At 31.5% G+C, this 22,342-nt stretch overlaps 4 protein-coding genes across 4 annotated transcripts; 3 read left to right on the forward strand and 1 right to left on the reverse strand.

Moving 5' to 3' along the window:
* LOC125812952 (uncharacterized) lies at positions 1-5,211 on the reverse strand. The gene is made up of 13 exons (XM_049492434.1): positions 4,897-5,211; positions 3,959-4,124; positions 3,748-3,828; positions 2,473-2,555; positions 2,256-2,371; positions 2,061-2,171; positions 1,771-1,880; positions 1,224-1,533; positions 1,057-1,134; positions 899-949; positions 722-808; positions 475-552; positions 1-325 (listed from the first exon to the last, which is right to left on the reverse strand). The coding sequence occupies exons 1-13, from the start codon at positions 4,904-4,906 to the stop codon at positions 284-286; spliced, it is 1,323 nt and encodes a 440-aa protein (XP_049348391.1). The 5' UTR covers positions 4,907-5,211; the 3' UTR covers positions 1-283.
* A 4,108-nt stretch (positions 5,212-9,319) lies between these two features.
* LOC125813025 (cyclin-D5-1-like) lies at positions 9,320-10,727 on the forward strand. The gene is made up of 5 exons (XM_049492519.1): positions 9,320-9,598; positions 9,679-9,762; positions 9,841-10,117; positions 10,344-10,480; positions 10,662-10,727. The coding sequence occupies exons 1-5, from the start codon at positions 9,320-9,322 to the stop codon at positions 10,725-10,727; spliced, it is 843 nt and encodes a 280-aa protein (XP_049348476.1).
* A 4,769-nt stretch (positions 10,728-15,496) lies between these two features.
* On the forward strand, positions 15,497-16,735 carry LOC125813034 (uncharacterized). The gene is made up of 5 exons (XM_049492529.1): positions 15,497-15,769; positions 15,845-15,928; positions 16,005-16,293; positions 16,415-16,551; positions 16,670-16,735. Exons 1-5 carry the CDS (start codon positions 15,497-15,499, stop codon positions 16,733-16,735), a joined length of 849 nt encoding a protein of 282 aa, XP_049348486.1.
* Positions 16,736-19,781: 3,046 nt separating this feature from the next.
* Positions 19,782-21,021, forward strand: LOC125813604 (cyclin-D2-2-like). The gene is made up of 5 exons (XM_049493081.1): positions 19,782-20,015; positions 20,091-20,177; positions 20,257-20,554; positions 20,718-20,854; positions 20,950-21,021. The coding sequence occupies exons 1-5, from the start codon at positions 19,782-19,784 to the stop codon at positions 21,019-21,021; spliced, it is 828 nt and encodes a 275-aa protein (XP_049349038.1).
* The last annotated feature ends 1,321 nt before the right edge of the window (positions 21,022-22,342 follow it).

Consider the following 22,342-nt stretch of genomic DNA (forward strand, 5'->3'; position numbering starts at 1 on the left):
TCCCACAAAACCAAATTAAACCTTACTTCAAAAATTTCAACAGAAAGTGGCTGGCATTTCTTATGCACTACTGATGAACTCCATCAGAGGCAACAAGTCAAATGTATTTTATTACATAATGAAAAAGAAAAATAAGGGAATACTACCAAGTAGCAACCAAAATGATCAAATAACTATCTTTTTTAATCATTTTGTTCATTAAATCTGTGACTATGAATGAATAGTATGACACGAAGGAAAATTGTCCTTTTTTCGCTGAGACTGTGTTGCTGCAACTGCTTGTTTAGAGCTCATCACCGCCCGCATAGTAGCCGACATTCTTGTCCTGAAATAAATTATATCTCAGGTTTAGTTGAAGAACCCTACACCCCACAAACTTGGATACAAGATCCACCAAGTGTGAGCTGCCTAATAATTTTTCTTAATACTCGGGGGGGAAAAAAAGGAGAGTGTTCACAAAGGAAAACAACTTGCCTGGGACAACATTCTTTGCTTGTTTAGAAATTGAGTCCTGGCCTTGTTAAGGATAGAATTTGGCGACTTGTACATTCTCTGCAAAACAGAACATTATCTTAAAAATGCTTCCTCAAATTTAAACAGTAGGTCCATCTCTCAATAAACAAGGAATATCGCTTTCTTATTCCAAACTAAATCTGGAAGAAGTACATTTCTAGAGCAAAAGTTACAAATTAAAGTGCTACGTAGAAGCTCAGGATGCTACCTTATCAGTTCCAGATACACGGTGCTGAGAAGCTGGGAGATTCTTCTTTGGTGTTAAACCAAATACATCATGAAGAAACTCATTTTCCTGCACAATTTAGAGAGGAAACAGCTAATTACCACAAGATTAAATGATTCCAATAGCCCAAAAACTGGAGCTTTTGATTAGAAAACAAACCTGCATATGCTTCACAAATCCCCCTCCAAGGAAGTGCTTAAGGAAGTTTAACTGTCAAAAAAATAATGATTTCAGCAAATGTGCAGCCAGTTATATTATAAAATTAAAAAGAAACAAGACGTATCAGCCAGTTGTATTATAAAATTAAAAAGACGTACCTGTATCAGATTAGCCCAAGTACTTGTGCTAAGCAATAGTCCACCAATCTTGGCTGAGGTTTCGGGACTATACCCATCCTGATGTTAATCATAAGACAATTACAGAATGCAGCAAAAAGAAAAGAAAGAATGCAAGAGAAAGCTGAAGATATGGGATACCATATTACCTCTAGAAATTCCAATATATCTCGGAATGTGTTCCTTTGATTGTTAAGATCCTTCTTGGCTGACCCTTTACCTCCAGCCTCTGCCGAAAGGGTTCTTACTTGGTTCAGGACTTTTGCCCTTAATCCCTGTATATGTAATAATTCCCTAGATTTGTTAGTTTCATCTGTGGAGCTGTCACCAGATCCTTTAGATTCACCAGAAAACTTTTCCAGACTCCCGACTTCAAAAACTAAAGCAAGTGTTTCGCCAGCTGCAATGCGCACAGATCGGTCTTCCTTGTCTAGAAGATTTGAGAAGTAGGAGATTGACCTGCATCATGAGTAAATAACTCAGCATCTAGCACTATCACCAAACAAGGACCTTACAACAGCTCATAATTCTAATAAATATAATTTTGCTTGGAAGGATGCCATGGTTACAAGTTCTTCCGATTCTTCTTTCCCTGATCCTCTTCCTTTCTCATTCTTTTTGTTGTTGTGGGGTGGGGGTGGGGGGAGGGGGGGAGTAGGTAGACGTGCAAATGGGGATTTTAAGAGAGTTACTCACCCTTGCCAACTTTTTGGGTTAAGTGTCCATCCATCCATGGTCGTAAGAAGGAAAGACCAAGAAGATACAACTGCTGTTATCATTGCTGGTGAAGGTTTAGCAGTAGCCACCTGATCCATGAACCAGACACAATTGTGAACAAGTTAAGAATTGTCTAAGCAAATAACTGATTTCATTGATAGGTATCAAGTGTTTCAGAATTAACTCATTAGAAAACATCCCATATACAGCAAAATAAGATAGTAAATAATCTATTCCAGAAAATGAAAAGATGACCATGAATAACATACATTGGGACCCAGTTTTGGATTGATGACTTGCCACATCAATTGCATAGACTCTTCTGTTTCCTCTGGATCTTTGCCACCAACAAAGGTGATGATGGCCAAACACTCCAGTAACTAAACCACAAAAACCAAACAGCAGTCAGCTCCAAGCTAGCAAGCACTAAAATTAAAAGAATTTTCAACCAACTTTGACCATACCGACGATATTTTAGAATTGTCAGATCGAGATTTAAGAGCAACTGAGATAGGTTTTACTGATTCTTCCAGAATCTCGTGTGCTTTGTCCCCAGGGCCAGCAGTTAAAGAAAGAAGCCCTATCACCCAACCAAAAAAATAGTAGAATTTCCAACTCAAACATTTGTTCAGTGGATCACAGTAAAAGGACCACAATTAATCAACAGCACTAACGACTAACCAATAACATGAGATGCCAAAGCTATCTCCTTGGAGGAACCACGTCTAATGGAACTCAAGCATAGTTGCAATAATGTGGCAAACCTGAAGGATAGAACATAACTGTGAGAAGTGCACAACAAGACATGTACCTAGGTCCTAGAGTATCTTTTTCTTTTTCTAGGATAAATTAAAGTAATTTATTACGGTGGGAAACATGCACCTAGAGCATCTTAGAAGTCAAAACATGATAAACAGGCCTACTACAAGAGAGTGCAATAAAATAATGCCTAGGACTGGAATCACAATGCAATGCTAGTCTGTCAGAAGTTCCCTAGTAGAGATTTCATTCACTGGATATTAGATAATAGTCGTGGCTGCATGCTAATTTGCACAATAATATAATCCATAGCTTGTTCTGTCGCATAGAATTAAATTCCTTACTAATATAAATACCAAAATGATGAATATATCACCATTACAATGATATTTTTTATGACAGAAAAATCGTTCTGGAGCAAAACCTTGGAAACTTGGGGTTGATGGGCCCTCCCATCTACCCTTCTACACTTAAATACTGGACTTTATTCGGTTGGCATAGGGCTCGAACTTGTGAACTAAGACACAAGTCCCTTAACCTTCGCCAAATGAGCAAACCCGTGAGGGCTCACCATTACAATGATATTAATAATGCCTATGCAACTAACTGAAGGTTTCAAGGTACTTTCCAAGCCTAATATTGAATGAGCTGGAAAAGTCTAACTAAGATATGGGAGAAGGGGTCTAAATATATCTTTATAGCATTGCACGGATGATTATACAGAATTGTTGATTCTAGAGAAGTATTATTGAAATAGTTAGCTGCCACAAAGAATAGGGAAGAACATCTTCATCAACGTAGAATTCTGTTGAATGAAAACAGACTGCCTGGTAACTAGATCAGTGAAAGCACATAAACAGAAGAAACACGTCTATAGACTATACACCTATGACATCTGGATAAACATGGTAGTCGGAATTATTTCAACTGTCCCCGTGGCAGAATATTTTTTAAAGATGTTTAGCATGACTAGTTAAACTACACACCTTTGACATCTGGACAATCATGTAGCTGAAATGACTATAATTCAATCCATAACGGCAGAAAATGTATACCAGTGCTAGCCAACCCCCTCTCCCAAACCCCCAAACAAAAGCCAGCATAATACAATATAAACTAGCACAAACTGATGAGCCTTAGAGGCAAATATAACAGATTTCCCAATATAACTTCATAAAAGTAGGCAAATTTCCTTACTTCTTTTCAACAAATTCATGTTGTATGTTGCTATTGAATGCTTCTACAATAGATGCCAAAGCCTTCTCTCTTGTTGATCCCCTAAAGCCAACAAACAAATAGAAACATTAGCCTTATTCTTCATTAGAACAAAAACCTCAAGTGGAGCTAATGATCAAAGATGGGAACTTCAAAATTGAGTAATCACTTCTAGCATTCAAGTATATCAAACCTTTTCTCATAAAGGGCATCCACGCATTGATCAAGGACAGTCTCCTTATCAAATTGAACCTCCTCTAAACCAGACAACATCATGTCTGACAGAGTAGTTGATGATGAACTCACGCTATCAGTGTCATCACTATCCAGCATAGCAGCATTCCTACGTTGTGAACTTCCTAAAAAGAGAAACAATTCCACCAGCAAACACCCTTTATTCCCAATTCCCTTTAAAGTTCCAATACAACATTTAAATTCCCCACAAAGCAACACACTTTACCCAACCCCACCAAAAATTAGGATTTCATTTGGTGCTTCACCCATCAAGATCCTACTGTTATCAAAAACAAATACTAACATTTCATTAACATGAAGTTAATTGAACCCAAAGATTAATATTTGTTTCAAAGATAGAAACCCAATACGATAAACTCACTTAAAAAATCCACAATATACAAGTTAAATAAGATAAACCCAATTCAATTTCACGATAAACAAGCAAAATAGCAGAAACCCAATTCAATTAAACTCTCTAAGAATTTCTTTTCACAACAAACAATTAAAGAACAGAAATCCAATTCAATTTCACGATAAACAAGCAAAATAGAAGAAACCCAATTCAAATAAACTCTCTAAAAAGGATTTACAACAAACAAGTAAAAGAACAGAAACCCAATTCCATTTCACGATAAACAAGCAAAATAGCAGAAACCCAATTCAAATAAACTCTCTAAAAAAAATTCACAATAAACAAGTAAAAGAACAGAAACCCAATTCAATTTCACGATAAACAAGCAAAATAGCAAAAACCCAATTCAAATAAACTCTCTAATTTCTCTTCCACAATAAACAAGTCAACGCCCAATTCAATTTCACGATAAACAAGTGAAATAACAGCAACCCAATTCAAAAAATCGATATATTTTCACAATAAGGGAAGCGTAAACTTACTTCTACCCATGGTGACAGCTCCAGCCTCCAGGTAACAAAGGTTAGAAGCAAATACAAGGTTGACTAAAACTCAGACGATGAAAAAGAAAGGAATCAAAAGGCAAAGCTGGCGTTGAACAAACAGAGCAATCAAACTTTTTGATTATATCGAAGAACAATGTATCCATAAAGAAACTTTTTGGACAAAATTGAGAAAAGGAGAAGATCTAGAGAAATCACAAGATTACAATGAAAAAGAAAGGGAGAAAATTGTGGAGAAAATGGCTCTGCTATTTATAGATCTAATAATAAATTTTGAGGAAAATTTCTCTTCACGCAAATGAGATATTCCGGGTGGGTGGCTGCGAATATTCGGGGCAGGGGCTGTGGTAGGGATGATGACGTGGAGAAATCTTAGCCGTTTATTTCGTTAGGGATTCATGTGAGAGTTGCACGTGCGTAGTTTCCCCTCTACGGAACTGAGTGGCGTGTGTTTTATTGCTTTGTAGAGGTATTAAAATTATTGTAACTTATTAATTTTGATTGATGATGGTGATATCATATTTATTAAATTTACATAAAAAATAAATTTATTAAACATAAAGTACAATGCATATATGAGAATCATTGTATCTTATTAAATTATGTATCATATTTATTGAATTCATATAAAAAAAAATATTATTCTGGTGAAGCGAAAAGCGTCTTTACCTTTATACATAAAAGTACAATATATTTGTGATTCATTGTAATATTTTTTTTTATTAAATAATTTATTGTAAAATAAATTCAAGAATTCAATGATGCATTATAAAAATAAATTCATTGTTTCTTAATAATTAAATATTATTAATGGTATCTTTGCTAAAAACATTTAATGTATGATAGTGGGAAAATAAACTATATAAGCAACATAGGAAATTTCTTAAAATTATATCTCAAAATAGCTTCTCATTAAAAAGGTATTACAAAATATTATTCATTGTATCTTTACTAAAAACATTTTGGTGAGAAATAAACTAAATGAGCAACATAGGAAATTTCTTGAAACCTTATCAAAAAATGGCTTCTCATTTATAAGGTGTCACAAAAATATTATTCATTGTATCTTTACTAAAAGACATTCTGGCTTAAGTGAAAATGGCTTCTTATTTATCACAAAATCAACAATGACAAATCAAACAATGAGAAATCAAATACGTAAAGTATTAGATGAATACAAAAGAGATCATTTCACATGCACTCAAAAAGATTTGCAGTCGTGGAACCACCGAAACTCAAAAAGTATTATGGATTTCAATTAGATTTAAATTTTAACAAAAATAAAATAAAATCATATGGGTCTTTTGAAAATATATTATCTTATCGAAGTGAGTAATTTTTCCATTAGCCCAAATCGAAATCGGAGAAAATATTATCTTAAAAAAATTATTAATTTAGTGAAATTTTACTGTATTTATATTTCATTTTTCAAACAACTTGAAAAAGTTTTATTTAAATAGTAAAATTATCATAATAGTCTCTTATCTCTTATGAGATAGGAATAAAGGTTTACATACAGTTAATTTTAAAAAAAATCCTACGGTGAAAATGTTATCGATATTATTGTTGTATTGAACTAATTTACACACCTTGAAGTAATTTTAACCACAGCGTATTTCATTTTTGTATTTCTTAAGAAAGGAAAGAATAACAATAATATCATATTTGTGTAGTCTCATAAGTGGGATATGAAGAAGAAAGATGACGCATATACAATCTTATTTATACTCCTTTTGTTCCTAATTACTTGTCCACTTTTGAATTGACACACATATTAAGAAACAATGATTGACATAGTGAGTTTACCATTTTACCCCTATTAATTATGAAGTGAATGAATTAAAAACTTAAGATTTTCAAGAAGGTTTACTTTTTTCAAAGTAATTAATTGAGGCTTGAGGTATAATAGGTAAAAAAAATTATCTTTTCTTGATTTGTAAAATTTGATAAGTAATTAGGGACAACTAAAAAAGAAAAAATGAACAAATAATTAGGGACAGAAAGAGTACCTTGTGAAGGTAAAGATTCTATTTTTTGATAGGCTCGCGGCTCGCATATAAACCAAGTATACAAACAAATATAGTAGTGAAAAGCTCATAAACAACGAAAAAGAGAGCAATATTAATAACAAATAATATGATAATTGAATTTAAAGAGACAATAAAATCAAAAGATAAGACATTATGATAGTAATAAAAACAATACTGATAAGGAAACTAAACAACAATCGATTACCTACTAAAGTTTCTATCCTAATTCTCGATCTCCAAATTTTTATATATAAGGCATGTCCTCGAAATGTGTTATGCTCTGTTTAATCACCTCTTACAAATACTTCTTTGATCATATTTAATCTTTTACTTTTGTAAAGAAAGATTTAAATATCTTCCGTATTTAGCTTCTTCTTTTTTTTTAAAGAAAGTTTTGGTACTTCTATCACTTGAGAAAGCTTGTTTTGCAATTTATAATAGGGTAACTTATAGAAATGCTACTAATTTAGTATCTAATTGTCCTTTGAACTTGTCTCGAAAAGTTTGTTATACACTTAAATTATTATAACGATCCATTACACACTTTTACTACTTAAAAGTGAATTTAATATCACCCTAAGAGGTGTAGCACAACTCTCATAGTATGTGGTGTATTACACTTGCTGCCACATCAACGATATGTCAGCGTCATGTTAAAAATTATAAATTTTTTGTTTTTTTTCTTTATTAATTAACTTTTTTTTGCTAGCTATATTTTACATTAATTAGTTTCAATTAATTAGTAAAATTTTCTAATAATTATATCTTCTTCATAACAAAATTGCAAAGAAGAAGCTTTCTACAATGGCCGCCAAGAAAACTTTCCGAAATTCGAATTCGTATGGTGAAAGAATTTCTTCCGTTCCAAAATGAACCACAAGAAGATTGCTTCAATTTCTTCCATTGATTGACCATGAAAATCGAGCTTCCAATTGCAAATATTTTTCAAATCCGAACACATTTATTTTTCTTTTTTCTATGTTCTTCACGGAGGTTTCTTAAAAGATAGGAATGATAGGAAAATAATTTTCTTCCCCTTTTCAATCGATCGCTCATCTTGTTTACTAAAAAAGTCTCACCATAGCTGCATAATTGAGAAACCCCCAAATTTTTACCCCACCGATGACATGAACAAACACAAATCAAAACCCACAAATCTTAAGTCACCTGGTATTGTTTTGATTTATTGCTAGGAGGTTTATGGGTAAAAAAAATGGTGTTTTTGAAGTAACTTGTTACTACATTGCTTCTTGTTACCGATTCATTTAAGCTTATTTGGGTGTGAAGAAGATGAGAAGGGTGGGGCATGAAGTAGAAGAGATGTGGGGGGTGGGGTATAAGGATAATTCTGATTTTTTAATTATTTTTTTTACTTTAATAATTATCTAACGCGCATGATTTGTTTTTATTTTATTTTATTTTGTCACGTCAGTTTTAGGGGGTAAATAAATTCACTTTTAAATAGTATATGTGTGTAATAGGTCATCATGATAAATTGAGTGTGTAACTGACTTTTCTGTACAAGTTCAGGGGCGGATCAATGCTTTTTCCCATTAGAATTTAGACTTTAGATACATGTATTTAGCGTATCCAAAATAAATAAGCAATGTATCATTTATAATGTATCGGACAACTAAATAATGTATCATAAGAGATCTTTTTATAGGTATACTAATTCATAATGGAATTGAAAAAATAAATACTGGGGAGTCGGAAAAAGAATTACAAGTTGAATAACTAAATTCTCACAAAAGTAATGGTCAACAAGCTGAGTTATTAAGATTTTTGTTGTAAAAATAAATAAGAATAAAAACAGCGTACCCTTAAAGAGAATCCATACTTCTTGGTTGTAAATATCTGAACTGGTTGTTTGCTATTCAAAAATTCTTTTTTGGTTCATACTATCCATAAATAGTGTTTTGATCTAAGAGTTGAATTCTTTCGTGTTTCATAGTAACATATTCCTCTATGGAGCTCAGTTCCAAAATATGGAAGAAACAAGCGTTTCCACAATTCTGCGTGGGGACTATTGAACAACTCAAAAAAGCTAGTTCTCGCTTACGGAAAGTAGAAACTGAAGCTGAATAGTTTCGAGAGTGAATGGATACTCCGAGATAAGAACTAGAAAAATTGATTTTTATTAATTCAACTCCCTCCAGCTCTGTTTTTCAATGTGTTAAATCCCCTGTTTTGAAAAGAAAAATAAAAAGAATCCCCTGTTTTTAGAGCTCAAAAACTCCAGTCAACATTTCAAGATTTAGCCGCCATTTTTCCGTCCTCTTTAATTTTCTGTTTTTACAGTTTTCCTTTGCTCTATATAAACACAAAATCTCCAAGAAATAACTGATCAAACAACTCCAAAGAAAAAGAAAATGGCAGAAGATTGGGGTGATATTTTCAAAAATCTTCAAATGAGTTCAAATGAACAAGATATTCTCAGAGGTGATTACGAAAGAGAATTCGTCCATAAACAAATTTTGGCAGAAGAAAATACTGATATTGGAGAAGATAATGAAGATTACATCGAAAATATGCTTAAAGAAGAAGAGAAAATTGCCATTGCTGGACTCACTAACCGACTTCCATTAAGAACTATCAGCCTTCCATGGCTTCTTGAAGCTCGCAATACTGCAATCTACAACATTGTTTATGTAATGAATCGAAAATCGAAAATACCATTTCATTATTTTCATTTTATTTTACATTTTTTGAAATTTATATATATATGCAGATAGGAGGATGTTTTGGAGTCAGAAAAATAACAGTTTACACTGCAATGATTTATGTTGATAGGTTTCTTTCATCAGTGCCAAAAGTAAGTCCTTCATTGATGATTAGTACTCCTTCCGTTTCAATTTGTTTCGTCTAACTTTACTTCTATTTTTTCTTGTAGAAACCAATATTGCCGATTGCGAAGTTATTGGCAATGGCATGTTTATATTTGGCCTGTGAGCAATTTGAGGAATATGAATGTCAAATATCAACATCGAACTATATAGGAAGTATAATGAGTATGAAGTCCAATATTATTACACAATTTAGATGGATTGTCACTTTTGTTACTCCTATTCAGTTCATCAAATATTTCTTGTCAAGATTCTGCAGAGATCTTTCAAGAAAAGTGTACGCCAAATCCATAACTGTTGAAATCATCATGAGTACACTTGGAGGTACGTAATTTTTCATTCGAATCAATAAACGAGTCATAATTCAATCCGCCGAATGAATATGTATTGTTTTCTTTAAATGGTGTCGAAAGAAATGAATATTAGACGTAACTAGATTTTGTAAGTTACATAATTTGTTCAAGTCAACAACATGAGTCGTGAACTATAATTAACTTGTTTAAACTTGGGCGAATTATTACTTTAATAAACAGTTTGTTTATTGAAGTAGATGTGAGATTAATGAGTCTTAGAGCATTTATAGTAGGAGCAGCAGCAACGTTATTGGCATCAAACCCAAATATATTGACACATGAAATGATAAGGGATGAGATTAATGCCTTGCCTCAAAAATGGCTTATTCCAATTGTGAGTATTACTATGTCCTTTTCGCCTTTTTTAAAAAAAATAATCATATGTTATAATATTATTATATCCTTTTCAATTATTCACCTTTTTTTTTTGTAAATTACATGTGGTAATTATATAAGTCATAATATATTAAATGTTGTAATTATATATTAATATGTGTGGGAAATTGATTGTGCAGGATGAGGTGTGCTCTTGCTATGATCGTTTGCTAGAGACCAATAAGCACAGACTTGACATAAGTTGATATTTTGGGTTGTAATTAGCTGTTTTATGTAATATTTTGGACACATGCAGAAATATTAGGAACATGAATTATGTAATATTTTGGACTATAATGAGAATTCTTCTAAAAGTTTTGTCATCAACCTCTTCCAATTTACTGATAATTCATTTGGACTAATTCATGTTCATCTATTTTGATTATTGTATTATTTGTCGTTATTATTATTGTATGATGTGCAATGTTCTCTAATTCACATTATTTTGTTATTGTTATTGCTCTTATATTTGTATTCGATTTTTCAAACAGTTTGACAATGTTTTACTTAAGTCGAGAGTCTGTTGAAAATAATTTCTCTATCTCTATGGAATAAGAACAAGACTACATATACTTTACCCTCTCCAAAATCTTGCTATAAGGTAATATTGGGCATGTTATTATTGTTATTGTTGTATTAAACTAATTTATGTGTACATCAAAGTAATTTTATTCACCAAGCAAAAATAAATTAATTGTTTTAAAAATATTTGTACATGATCCTGATATTGATTATTTTGGGAATAGTATTGAGCACCGATTTGGGTAAGAGTTCATTTTAACTCAAGCCCCATAAACTATGTAGCCAGTGCAAAATAGGATCGTAAGGACTTACGGGCGACTCATCACTGCCGCAAGAAGGCTCATCCATTCATTGTTATAGTTAGCATCCTATTCTGTGACAAAGTATATGATGACTCTGACAGGGTGGGTGAAACATTGTATCATCACTAGACTCATATTGGTGGTTGTTGGTTAGAGAGGCTCCCCAACTGAGTAAAGTATATTATTTTCGTATTACTTTTATTGCATATTTTATTGTAAAACTTAAATGGTTTTCACTTCAAATTCATTTATTGATTTTGTTGAGTTGCTTTCAGTCCTTCAGTTCAGTTATTTGCTTTATTCAATCCTATTACATACTCGTACATTCAAGCCACATTCAATGTAGTGATGTCATTCAATCTGCATCATTCATGATGTAGATTTAGGTACTTAAAATCATCAACAAGCATTCCGTTGAGATCACATCATCCGCTCGTCAGATTTTGATGAGACCTTCTTACTTTCGGAAGACTCTAGTTTATTGTTTGGTTTTAGTAATATTTTGAGGTGTCGTGGGTCTTGTCCCATCACCTATCTTTAGACAGTAGATACTTCATGGACCGACATAGTTAGAGAGTTTTCAGTACTTTCTCAAATGTTTTTGCTAAACGTTTAACTATTTATATTAAGTATTTTCAAACATTGTTTTAAGTTCTTTAATAGATTTAAATGCTCATCTATTAAAGCTTCCATGTATTCTATTGAGTCATATGTATCATAATTAGTCAAACCAAGGGTTCGCTCAGGACCAACAATAGTTTCCAGTACCGGTCACGTCAAGGTTATAGACTCGGGGGTGACATCAATCAACTGAGCTATCAAAGTTTCCGTCGAAAAAATAAATCAGAATAAAAAACAGCCTATTCAAAATAGAATCCAGCATTTCTTGGCCGTAAACATCTTAACTGATTGTTACTATTCAAGAATTCTTGTTTAGGTCGTTCATACCATCCATACATAGTGTTTTGATCTAAGAATTCAATTCTTTTGTGTTTCAATAGTAACATATTCTTCCATTGAGCTAAGGTCCAAAATATGGAAGAAACAAGCGTTTCCACAACTCTGCGTGGGGCTATTGAACAACTCGAAAAAGCTCGTTCGTTCTTGCTTATGGAAAGTAGACACCGAAGCTGAATAGTTTCAAGAGAATAGATACTCCGAGATAGCCCCCTCCAGCTCTGTTTTTTCAATTGATTAGTATTCCTTCCGTTTCAATTTGTTTCGTCTTACTGTACTTTTTTTTTTTGTAGAATCCAAAATTTCCGGTTGCGAAGTTATTGGCAATTGCATGTTTATATTTGGCTTGTGAGCAATTTGAGGAATATGAACGTCTAATAGGAATATCAACATCGAATTATATAAGAATAATGACTGTTGAAGTCATCATGAGTACACTCGGAGGTAATTTCGTTCAAATCATAATTCAATCCGCCAAATGAATATTTATATTTCATAGTTAGATGCGATTCTCAAAAAATGAGTCGTAAACTATAATTAACCTGTTTAAACTTGGGCGAATTACTTTAATAAACAAGTTGTTTATTGAAGCAGATATGAGATTAATGAGTCTGAGACCAGTTATAGGAAGAGCAGCAGCAACATTATTGGCATCAAATCCAAATATATTGACACATAAACTGATAAAGAAAGAGATTATTGTCTTGCCTAAAATAGGGCTTATTCCAATTGTGAGTATTATTATATCCTTTCCAATTATTCACTTTTTTCTCGTAAATTAAATGTTGTAATTATATAAGTCATAAATTGATTGTGCAGGAAGAGGTGTGTTTTTGCTATGATAGTTTGCTAGAGACCAGCAGTGACAGACTTGACATAAGTTGATATTTTGGACTGTAATTTGCTGTTTTATGTAATATTTTGGACACAAACAGAAATATTATGACATAGTTACTATTTTAGACCTTTTCTATTAGTCTTTCATGGACTGTAATTAGCTATTTTCTGTAATATTCTTGGACACAAGCAGAAATATTGATACAAGATCGAAATGCGGAAACTCTTTAGCTCGGCTTCTTGTGTAAGGTTTTGATGAAACTCGGTTTGCATAAAATATTATGAAATAGTTACTTCCTCCGTTTCAAAAAGAATGATCTCATTTCCATTTTAGTCTGTTTCAAAAAGAATGATCCCTTTTCTTTTTTAGCAACACTTTAACTTCAACTTTTCACATGACATGTTTAAGGCCACAAGATTAAAGGGCATTTTGGTACATTTGACATAACTTTAATTTAGAACCACAAGATTAAAAAGTTTTCTTTCTTTTATTAAATTCCGTTCCAAGTCAAACTAGGACATTCTTTTTTAAATAGAGGGAGTACTATTTTAGACCTTTTCTATTAATATTTCCAATTTACTGATGATTCATTTGGAAAACATGCATCCTCTAATTACTGTTCATGATGTTAAAATGCCCTGTTTGGTTATAAATTTTGAAGTTTAAATTTGAAACTTGAAAATTTATGTACCGTATTTACTTATGAAATTATTTATTATTTTTCTTCTGAAGAATATTGGACTAATTCATGTTCTTCAATTTTTTTTAATTATTATTATTACTTTTCTTATTATTGCATATTGTGTAATGCTCTCTAATATAATTCACATTATTTTATTTTTGTTATTGTTATTACTCTCAATCTCTCATATTTGTATTTTATTTTTCAAACGGTTTGAAAGTCAACTAAAACTTGTTTGAAAGTCAGGTTAATGGAACTCTTTTGCATGGATACAAATTACAATGAATTTCACGAGTGCATAATATTTTAGAAAAAAAAAGGTTCAAATTTATCAATCTAATTTTGGTTACAATTTAAAAATTATTCTCCACTATACTTCAGATAGAGTTACGTTATAGTTAAGGGCAATGACGGACCTAAAATTTAAGTGAATCCAATAAAGTGCTATTAGGATGCAACATTAATCACTTACGGATCGTTTAGTAGCCGGATAAGAAATAAACTATTCATGTTTTAATTTTCATATAACTTATATGACATTTGGTGAGTAGATAGAAAATAAGTTATTCATGTATAAATTAATATGACATTTGGTTGTCTGTTTAGAAACCCACATAACTAATATATGCATAAGTTATAAAGGAATCTATGTATTATTTTATGCAAGATAGAATGTGGAATAATTAATATTTACATAAAGTAACACATAAATTCACTTATAACTAATCCCTACATTACTAGTACATTCATAACTTTACAATATAATCACAAAATCACCAAGAAATAGCTCCAAAAAAAAAAGATATAAAAGAAGAAGAAGAAAAAATGACAGAAGATTGGGGGTGATATTTTCTTTGCTCCTGTATTTCAGTTCTTTCTTTATTTCTTTTTTTGCTCATTTATTTCTGCACTTTTTCTTCTTTGCCGCAATCTCTCATATTTGTACAGGTTATCTGTAGTCATATCCGAGAATCTGATTCACCTGATAGAGTACACATAAGACAACAAATAGTGAACCATGTTCACTTTATCAATCATCAAAACTACTTTATATGTTCTCCTTCTTCCCAACAGGGTCCATTCGGGGGTGATGCTCCTCGTAGAACTTTTTCTATACTAGGATTTTTTCAAATTTGAAATGAGCAGTTCCACCACTACACCATAATACATGTTAGTCTCTAGCTCTGCTTATAGTTCGTTTATTCATTGGTTATATTTTATATCTTTCATTTATTAAGTCATTTGCTTGAACTGTCATCAAATTGGTTTAAGCCTAACCATATTCATATAGAGTGAGTACTAACTAAAACTATATGTATAATAGTGTTCATAAACGAAAAAAATAAATACTATGTATACTTCATAATCGAATTGAGCTATTAAGATTCTCGTCGTAAAAATAAATCAGAATAGAAAACAATTAGTACTAGTTTGTTATATTTACTGAATTCCCTCCAGCTCTGTTTTTCAATGTGTTAAATCCCCTGTTTTGAAAAGGAAAAAAAAAAAAGAATCCCCTGTTTTTAGAGCTCAAAAACTCCAGTCCACATTTCAAGATTTAGCCGCCATTTTTCCGTCCTCTTTGATTTTCTGTTTTTACAGTTCATCTTTGCTCTATATAAACACAAAATGGCCAAGAAATAACTGATCAAACAACTCAAAATCAAAAGAAAAATGGAAGAAGATTGGGGTGATATTTTCAGAAATCTTCAAATGAGTGCATATCAACAACCTACTTCCAGACGTGTTCAACGATTCGCCGCTAAACAATTTTTTGCAGAAGAAAAAATTGATATTGGAGAAGATAATGAAGATTACGTCGAAAACATGCTTAAAGAAGAAGAGAAAATTGCCATTGCTGGACTCAATAACCGACTTCCATTAAGAACAGCCAGCCTTCAATGGCTTCTTGAAGTTCGCGATATTGCAATCCACCACATTGTTCACGTAATGAATCGAAAATCGAAAACCCCATTTCATTATTATTATTATTTTCATTTTTTTTTTTTTGAAAATATGCAGTTAGGAGGACGTTGTGGAGTCAGAAAAATCACAGTTTACGCAGCAATGATTTATGTTGATAGGTTTCTTTCATTAGTGCCAAAAGTAAGTATTCCATTGATTAGTACTCCTTCCGTTTCAATTTGTTTCGTCTAACTTTACTTCTTTTTTTTTTTTGTAGAAACCAATAATATTGCCGATTGCGAAGTTACTTGCATTTGCATGTTTATATTTGGCTTTTGAGGAACATGAAGATCAAAGAGGATTATCAGCATCTGTGAACAGTAGGAATTATAGAGAAAGCATAATGAATTTAAAGTTCAGTGTTGTTACACAATTTGGAGGGATAGTGACTTTTGTTACTCCAATTCAGTTCATCAAATATTTCTTGTCAAAATTCTGCAAACATCTTTCAAGAAAAGAGTATGCCAGAATCAAGACTGTTGAAGTCATCATGAGTATACTTGGAGGTAACGAGTCATAATTCAATCCGTCAAATGAATATTTGTATTTTGGGTACACTATAGTTCAAGTCAACAAATGAGTGGTGAACTATAATTACTTTAATAAACAATTTGTTTATTGAAGCAGATGTGAGATTAATGAGTCTGAGAGCATTTATAGTAGGAGCAGCAGCAACATTATTGGCATCAAACTCAAATATATTGACACATGAACTAATAGAGAATGAGATTAATGCCTTGCCTCAAAAATGGCTTATTCCAATTGTGAGTATTATTATATCCTTTTCAATTATTCACTTACATGTTGAAATTATATAAGTCATAATATATTAAATGTTGTAATTATTTATATATTAATATGTGTTGGAAATTGATTGTGCAGGATGAGGTGTGCTCTTGTTATGATTGTTTGCTAGAGACCAACAGGCACAAACTTGACATAAGTTGATATTTTAGACTGTGATTAGCTGTTTTATGTAATATTTTGGACACATGCAGAAATATTAGGAACTATTTACTATTTTAGACCTTTTCTATTGATCTTTCATGGACTATAATGAGAATTCTTCTAAAAGTTTTTTCATCAACCTCTTCCTATTTACTGATAATTCATGTTCATCGATTTTGATTATTGTATTATTTGTTGTTATTATTATTGTATGTTGTGCTCTCTAATTTACATTATTTTCTTATTGTTATTGCTCTTATATTTGTATTTTATTTCTAAAACAGTTTGAAAATGTTTTATTTAAGTTGAGGGTCTATTGAAAATAGTTTTTCTATCTCTATGAAATAAGAATAGGATTGAATACACTTTACCCTTTTCAAACTCTACTATGAGATAATATTGGATATGTTATTATTGTTATTGTTGTATTAAACTAATTTATGTGCATATTGAAGTAACTTTATTCACCAAGTATTATAATTTATTCACCAATCAAAAATAAATTAATTTTTTTTTAGAAATATTTGTATATGATCTAAATAAATATAATTAAAAATGAGGGATACAATAAAGTTAAGGTGTGTTAGATGATAAAAATGAATTTTGGGGGGATTCGAGCTAAAAAATTGGAGGTGAAAAATGTCTATCATCTGAGCAACTCTCTCACATCAACTAAAACTTGTTTGAAAGTCAACTCAATAGAACTCTTGCATGGATACAATGAATTTCACGTGCGCAAAATATTTTACAAAAAAAAGGTTCAAATTTATCAATCTAATTATGGTTACAATTTAAAAATTACTCTCCGCTATACTTCAAATAGAGTTGCCTCATAGTTAATAGCAGTGGCGTAGCTAGAAATTTGCGAAGGGTGCACAAATTTTCTTGTTAGTTATGTTAAAAGTGTGAAAAAATAAATACAAACTCATAATAGCTAATATTTAACCTCTTTACACTTCATAATTTTGGGCAAAGGGTGTGCATTGGACCAGGGGTGGCTCAAACCCGTTGGTGGCCTAAGGCTAAAATCAAATTAGAGGCCTTAAAAAAAAATTAAAAAAATTAAAAATTTAAAATATAAACTATCAATATAACAAGTAAATTCTTAAACTTTGAATAAGTAGGCGTTTGGCCATGCGATACCATATCACGATATGGTGTCGTGAGATGGAATCAGCGTTTGGACATGCGATTTTACGCTGATTCCATCTCATGATTCCATATCATGAGAGGTGATACCATATTCTCCAAAAACCATGATATGGAATCACCATGTGATTCCATATCATGATTTGAGATATTTTAATACAATAATTGATCCATGAGCTTATATTTTGTTAAAACAACCCCACATTTATATCTACTAATCATTTGTTTCATATGTAAATAAAATTTATAATTACATCATTACTTTTTAAAATTTATTATTCTCACCAATATAAAATTTATTATCACTTTAAATTTGGTGAATATAAATGATAAAGTAGAAATTTATTTGGTGAATATAAATGAGAACGAAGGGAGTAATACTTTTTTGATTTTTCATAATAAAAAAAAACGTCTTAATCTTATGACTAAGCATAATATTGATAAAAAACAATTTTCATTGGCGGTGCCGCACTTTCTTAATCTTAGTATTTGCAAAATGTTCGTTCACATGACCGAAGGATATCAAGTCCAATTGATTGAGGACTTGGGAAAATTTGATCAATTAGTTATTAATATTTAGTCAAGTGGACTAGTTATAATTTGTTTGATTAAATTTTATTAGAAGTGTTTTTGACTCAAACTTGTGGTAACTTTATAAAATTTTGTTATTCAATAATATTTAACTATTGATTTTTCTTGTAAATAGTTAGAAGTTAGTGATGTTTGTTAATTTTTATCTTAGTGCATTTAACTTCTAAGTTAATATTTGCTCACTAATGTATGTTTTTTTCCTACTTTATAGGTTATTTGTAAGAGTAGTTGAGAGATATGAGCATATCAAGTACAATTTATGTTCAATTTTTTTATTAAATTAAAGTTAGATGAAACAATTATTTAACTGAAGAACAAATAACTTTGTAATAATTTATTATGCGATTTTATAATTTTTGTTTATTTGATAAGATTGAATAAACAATTTGGGCTATTTTAATAGTTTTACAACTTATGGAATTTTTATGTTTATGAGAAAATATACAACACAAAAATTCCATATCGCATGTCCAAACAAACCTTCAATTTCATCTCATGATTCCATATCATGATACCATATCATGATTCCATATCATGATACCATATCACATGGCCAAACGGGCCCTAAGAGAGATAGAAAAAAAAGAAGATAGGAAGAGAGGAGGATAGAATATATAAAAATAAAATTAAAAAAAGAATAAGGTAAAAAAAAAGAAAAGAGATAACTTGTACATTAAAAAAAAATACACAACTTTTTATTGAAAAGGTAAAAAGTAATTGTCATAACTATCACTTCATTAATGTCGTTTGCATTTATTGTCTTAGTTCTAATTTTTTTTTTAGTTTAATCCTACCTAATTAACTAAAAAATGGGGCCCCCTAAAATTGGGGGCCTAAGGCCAATGACTTTTTTTTAACCCTTATCAGCCACCCCTGGATTGGACCACCCTTCACCTAAGGTGGCTTCGCCTATGATTAAGGGTGATGACACGATTAGAAATTCTAACTAGTGAATCCAAAAAGTGCTATGCAAAATTTACCATTTAGAAGTCGTTTAGTAGTCGGAGAAGAAATAAATTATTCATGTATTAATTACATGAATAATTTTAGTATAACTTATAAAAACATTTGATAGGTTGATATAAATAAGTTATTCATGTGCATAAACTAATATGACGTTTGGTTGATAATTTAAAAGCCCTCATATAACTAATATATGCATTATCCGTTTGTTATATCTACAAAATTCCCTCTAAAACTCTGTTTTTCAATGAGTTACATCCCCTGTTTTTAGAGCTCAAAAGCATATCTCCCTGTTTCAAGATTTAGCCACCCATTTTTCTGTCTTCTTTAATTTTTCTCAAAAATGGCACAAGATTGGGGTGGTATTTTGAGAAGTGTTCAAGGATTCGCCGCTAAACAAATTTTGGCAGAAGAGAAAACTGATATTGGAGAAGATAATGAAGATTATGTCGAAAATATGTTTAGAACAGAAGAAACAATTGCAAATGCTGGGCTCACGAACCAACTTTCTTCAAGAACAACCCAACATCCATGGCTTCTTGAAGTTCGCCATACTGCAATTCACCACATTGTTCATGTAATTAATTGAAAATCGAAAACCCCATTTCGATATTATTTTTTGAAATTTTTTGAAATTTCTATATATGTGCAGACAGGAGGACCTTTTGGAGTCAAAAAAGTCACAGTTTATACAGCAGTGGTTTATGTTGATAGGTTTCTTTCATCAATGCCAATACAAGTAAGTAATACTCCGTCTGTTTCAATTTGTTCGTCTCATTTCACTTTTTTTTTAAAAAAAAATTATTCTTTGTATGTAGAATGAAAGATTCGATGTAGCAAAGTTACTGGGAGTCGCATGCTTATATTTGGCTGTTGAGCAATTGGAAGAAAATGAAGATCAGCCAGATTTATCAGATTATGAGAGTTGTACGAAATGTAGTGGAAGAATCATAACGAAGATGAGAAACTGTGTTGTTAAACAATTTAGAAGGATTGTCACTTTTGTTACTCCTATTCAGTTCATCAGATATTTCTTGTCAAGATTCTGCAGAGATCTTTCAAGAACAATGTACGCCAAATCCATAACTGTTGAAATCATCATGAGTACACTTGGAGGTACGTAATTTCATTCGAATCAATAAACGAGTCATAATTCAATCCGTCAAATGAATATGTATTGTTTAAATGGTGTTGAAAGAAATGAATATTAGACGTAACTATGAGTAACGCATTTAAATTTGAGCAAATTATATAACAAAGAATTTGTTTATTGAAGCAGATGTGAGGTTAATGAGTCTGAGAGCATTTGTAGTAGGAGCAGCAGCAACATTATTAGCATCAAATTCAAATATATTGACACATGAACTGATAAGGGATGAGATTAATGCATTGCCTCAAAATTGGCTTATTCCACTTGTAAGTATTATTATATCCTTTTCAATTATTCACTTTTTTTTTTTAATGTAAATGTCTTTCTGGATATTAATATGTGTTGGAAATTGATTGTGCAGGATGAGGTGTGTTCTTGCTATAATCGTTTGCTAGAGACCAACAGGCACAAACTTCAGATAAATTTGAACTGATTTTCACTACCAATTCTGGAAGCAAAGTAAAGGCATGAGGACCAAATTTATAGATATTTTTTCTCAAGAAATATTGTTAGTGTGAATGATATAAGACTGTAAGTAGATGATTTCTGTAATATTTTAGACACAAGCAGAAATATTGTTACTCATTCTTCCATAGGCACGTGGTCAGAATCTTAAACTGCTTTCTACTGCTTGAGAGCTTACACTTTCATGTTCTATTTCACTATTTTTACGATAAGATGTGTGACCAAGAATATATTTAGTTTTGCAAAGTGGTATTCGTCATAAAGTAATTAGTTTTAATAGCAAAAACTATTTAAATTTACCTTAAATAATATTGACACTAACTCTTAAATTTTGGCGTCTTGATGAACTGTTTGATCTTCAAGAAAAGACCTAACGTTTAGGGTGTGTGGGTATGAGAAAATATTTTTAGATTTTCATATTTGTTTGATCAAGATATTTAAAAAACATTTTCTATAGAAAATTAAGTTGTTTAAAATGAGAAAATGACTTTCCTAATAACGAAATCGGAAAAGGGTCAAAACTGCTCCTGAACTATGCGAAATAGACCACTTATACCCTCCATTACATTTTGGGATAAAAAATACCCCCGCAGTTATCCCAGGAGACCACAAATACCCTCAAGAGTTAACACCCCCAATTTATTAGTGATGTGGCAAGCCACATGGGACTAATCCCTCCACCTAAGCATTGCCAACTAAGATTCACTACAAAAGAACTTGACTTTTAGTGGCGACAAAGTCGCCACAAAATCCCAAAATATTGCCACTAAAGGTTATGAGTGATTTTTAGTGGCGACTAAGACTCCAATAACCATTCGCTAGTAAAACCTATTTTTTCAACAAAAAAATATGATAATTAATTTTCGATTGCGACCTAATTTTCTAAAATAAATAACTTGCAACATCCAATATTATTACGAAAAATAATCAAAATTACTTCTCGATTCAAATCTCCTACTATATATATATAATGCATCATTGTACATTTTATACATTTACATATGACATAAAAATAAAACATATAGTGTCTTCAACTCCTACTTAATCGATATCATATTTGGTTTTTTAAAAACAATGAAGAAAAAAACACAAAATTAGAATTTAATGTTAAAAACTTTTAGTGACGATTTTCTGGGCTTTTGTGGCGACTGTTGTTGCCGCTAAAGGTCTAGTTCTTTTGTAGTGAATCCTAGTTGATTCTTTTGTAGTGAATCCTAGTTGGCAACGCTTAGGTGGAAGGATTAGTCCCACGTGGCTTGCCACGTCAACAAAATTTTGGGGTGTTAACT

This window comes from Solanum verrucosum, unplaced genomic scaffold (genome assembly GCF_900185275.1).
Source record: "Solanum verrucosum unplaced genomic scaffold, falcon-dt-bn FXZP01000235.1, whole genome shotgun sequence".
Taxonomy (NCBI): domain Eukaryota; kingdom Viridiplantae; phylum Streptophyta; class Magnoliopsida; order Solanales; family Solanaceae; genus Solanum; species Solanum verrucosum.

Excerpts from the sequence above, each read along its gene's own strand:
- LOC125813604 (XM_049493081.1), top strand. The coding sequence starts at position 19,782 with ATGGCACAAGATTGGGGTGGTATTTTGAGAAGTGTTCAAGGATTCGCC. Across the intron at positions 20,555-20,717 it reads CATCATGAGTACACTTGGAG|ATGTGAGGTTAATGAGTCTG; the intron begins GTACGTAATTTC and ends TTATTGAAGCAG. Across the intron at positions 20,855-20,949 it reads AAAATTGGCTTATTCCACTT|GATGAGGTGTGTTCTTGCTA; the intron begins GTAAGTATTATT and ends TTGATTGTGCAG.
- LOC125813034 (XM_049492529.1), top strand. The coding sequence starts at position 15,497 with ATGGAAGAAGATTGGGGTGATATTTTCAGAAATCTTCAAATGAGTGCA. Across the intron at positions 15,929-16,004 it reads TTCTTTCATTAGTGCCAAAA|AAACCAATAATATTGCCGAT; the intron begins GTAAGTATTCCA and ends TTTTTTTTGTAG. Across the intron at positions 16,294-16,414 it reads CATCATGAGTATACTTGGAG|ATGTGAGATTAATGAGTCTG; the intron begins GTAACGAGTCAT and ends TTATTGAAGCAG.
- LOC125813025 (XM_049492519.1), top strand. The coding sequence starts at position 9,320 with ATGGCAGAAGATTGGGGTGATATTTTCAAAAATCTTCAAATGAGTTCA. Across the intron at positions 9,763-9,840 it reads TTCTTTCATCAGTGCCAAAA|AAACCAATATTGCCGATTGC; the intron begins GTAAGTCCTTCA and ends TTTTTCTTGTAG. Across the intron at positions 10,118-10,343 it reads CATCATGAGTACACTTGGAG|ATGTGAGATTAATGAGTCTT; the intron begins GTACGTAATTTT and ends TTATTGAAGTAG.
- LOC125812952 (XM_049492434.1), bottom strand. Across the intron at positions 3,829-3,958 it reads GATGCCCTTTATGAGAAAAG|GGGATCAACAAGAGAGAAGG; the intron begins GTTTGATATACT and ends TGTTGGCTTTAG. Across the intron at positions 2,172-2,255 it reads ACAATTCTAAAATATCGTCG|TTACTGGAGTGTTTGGCCAT; the intron begins GTATGGTCAAAG and ends TTTGTGGTTTAG.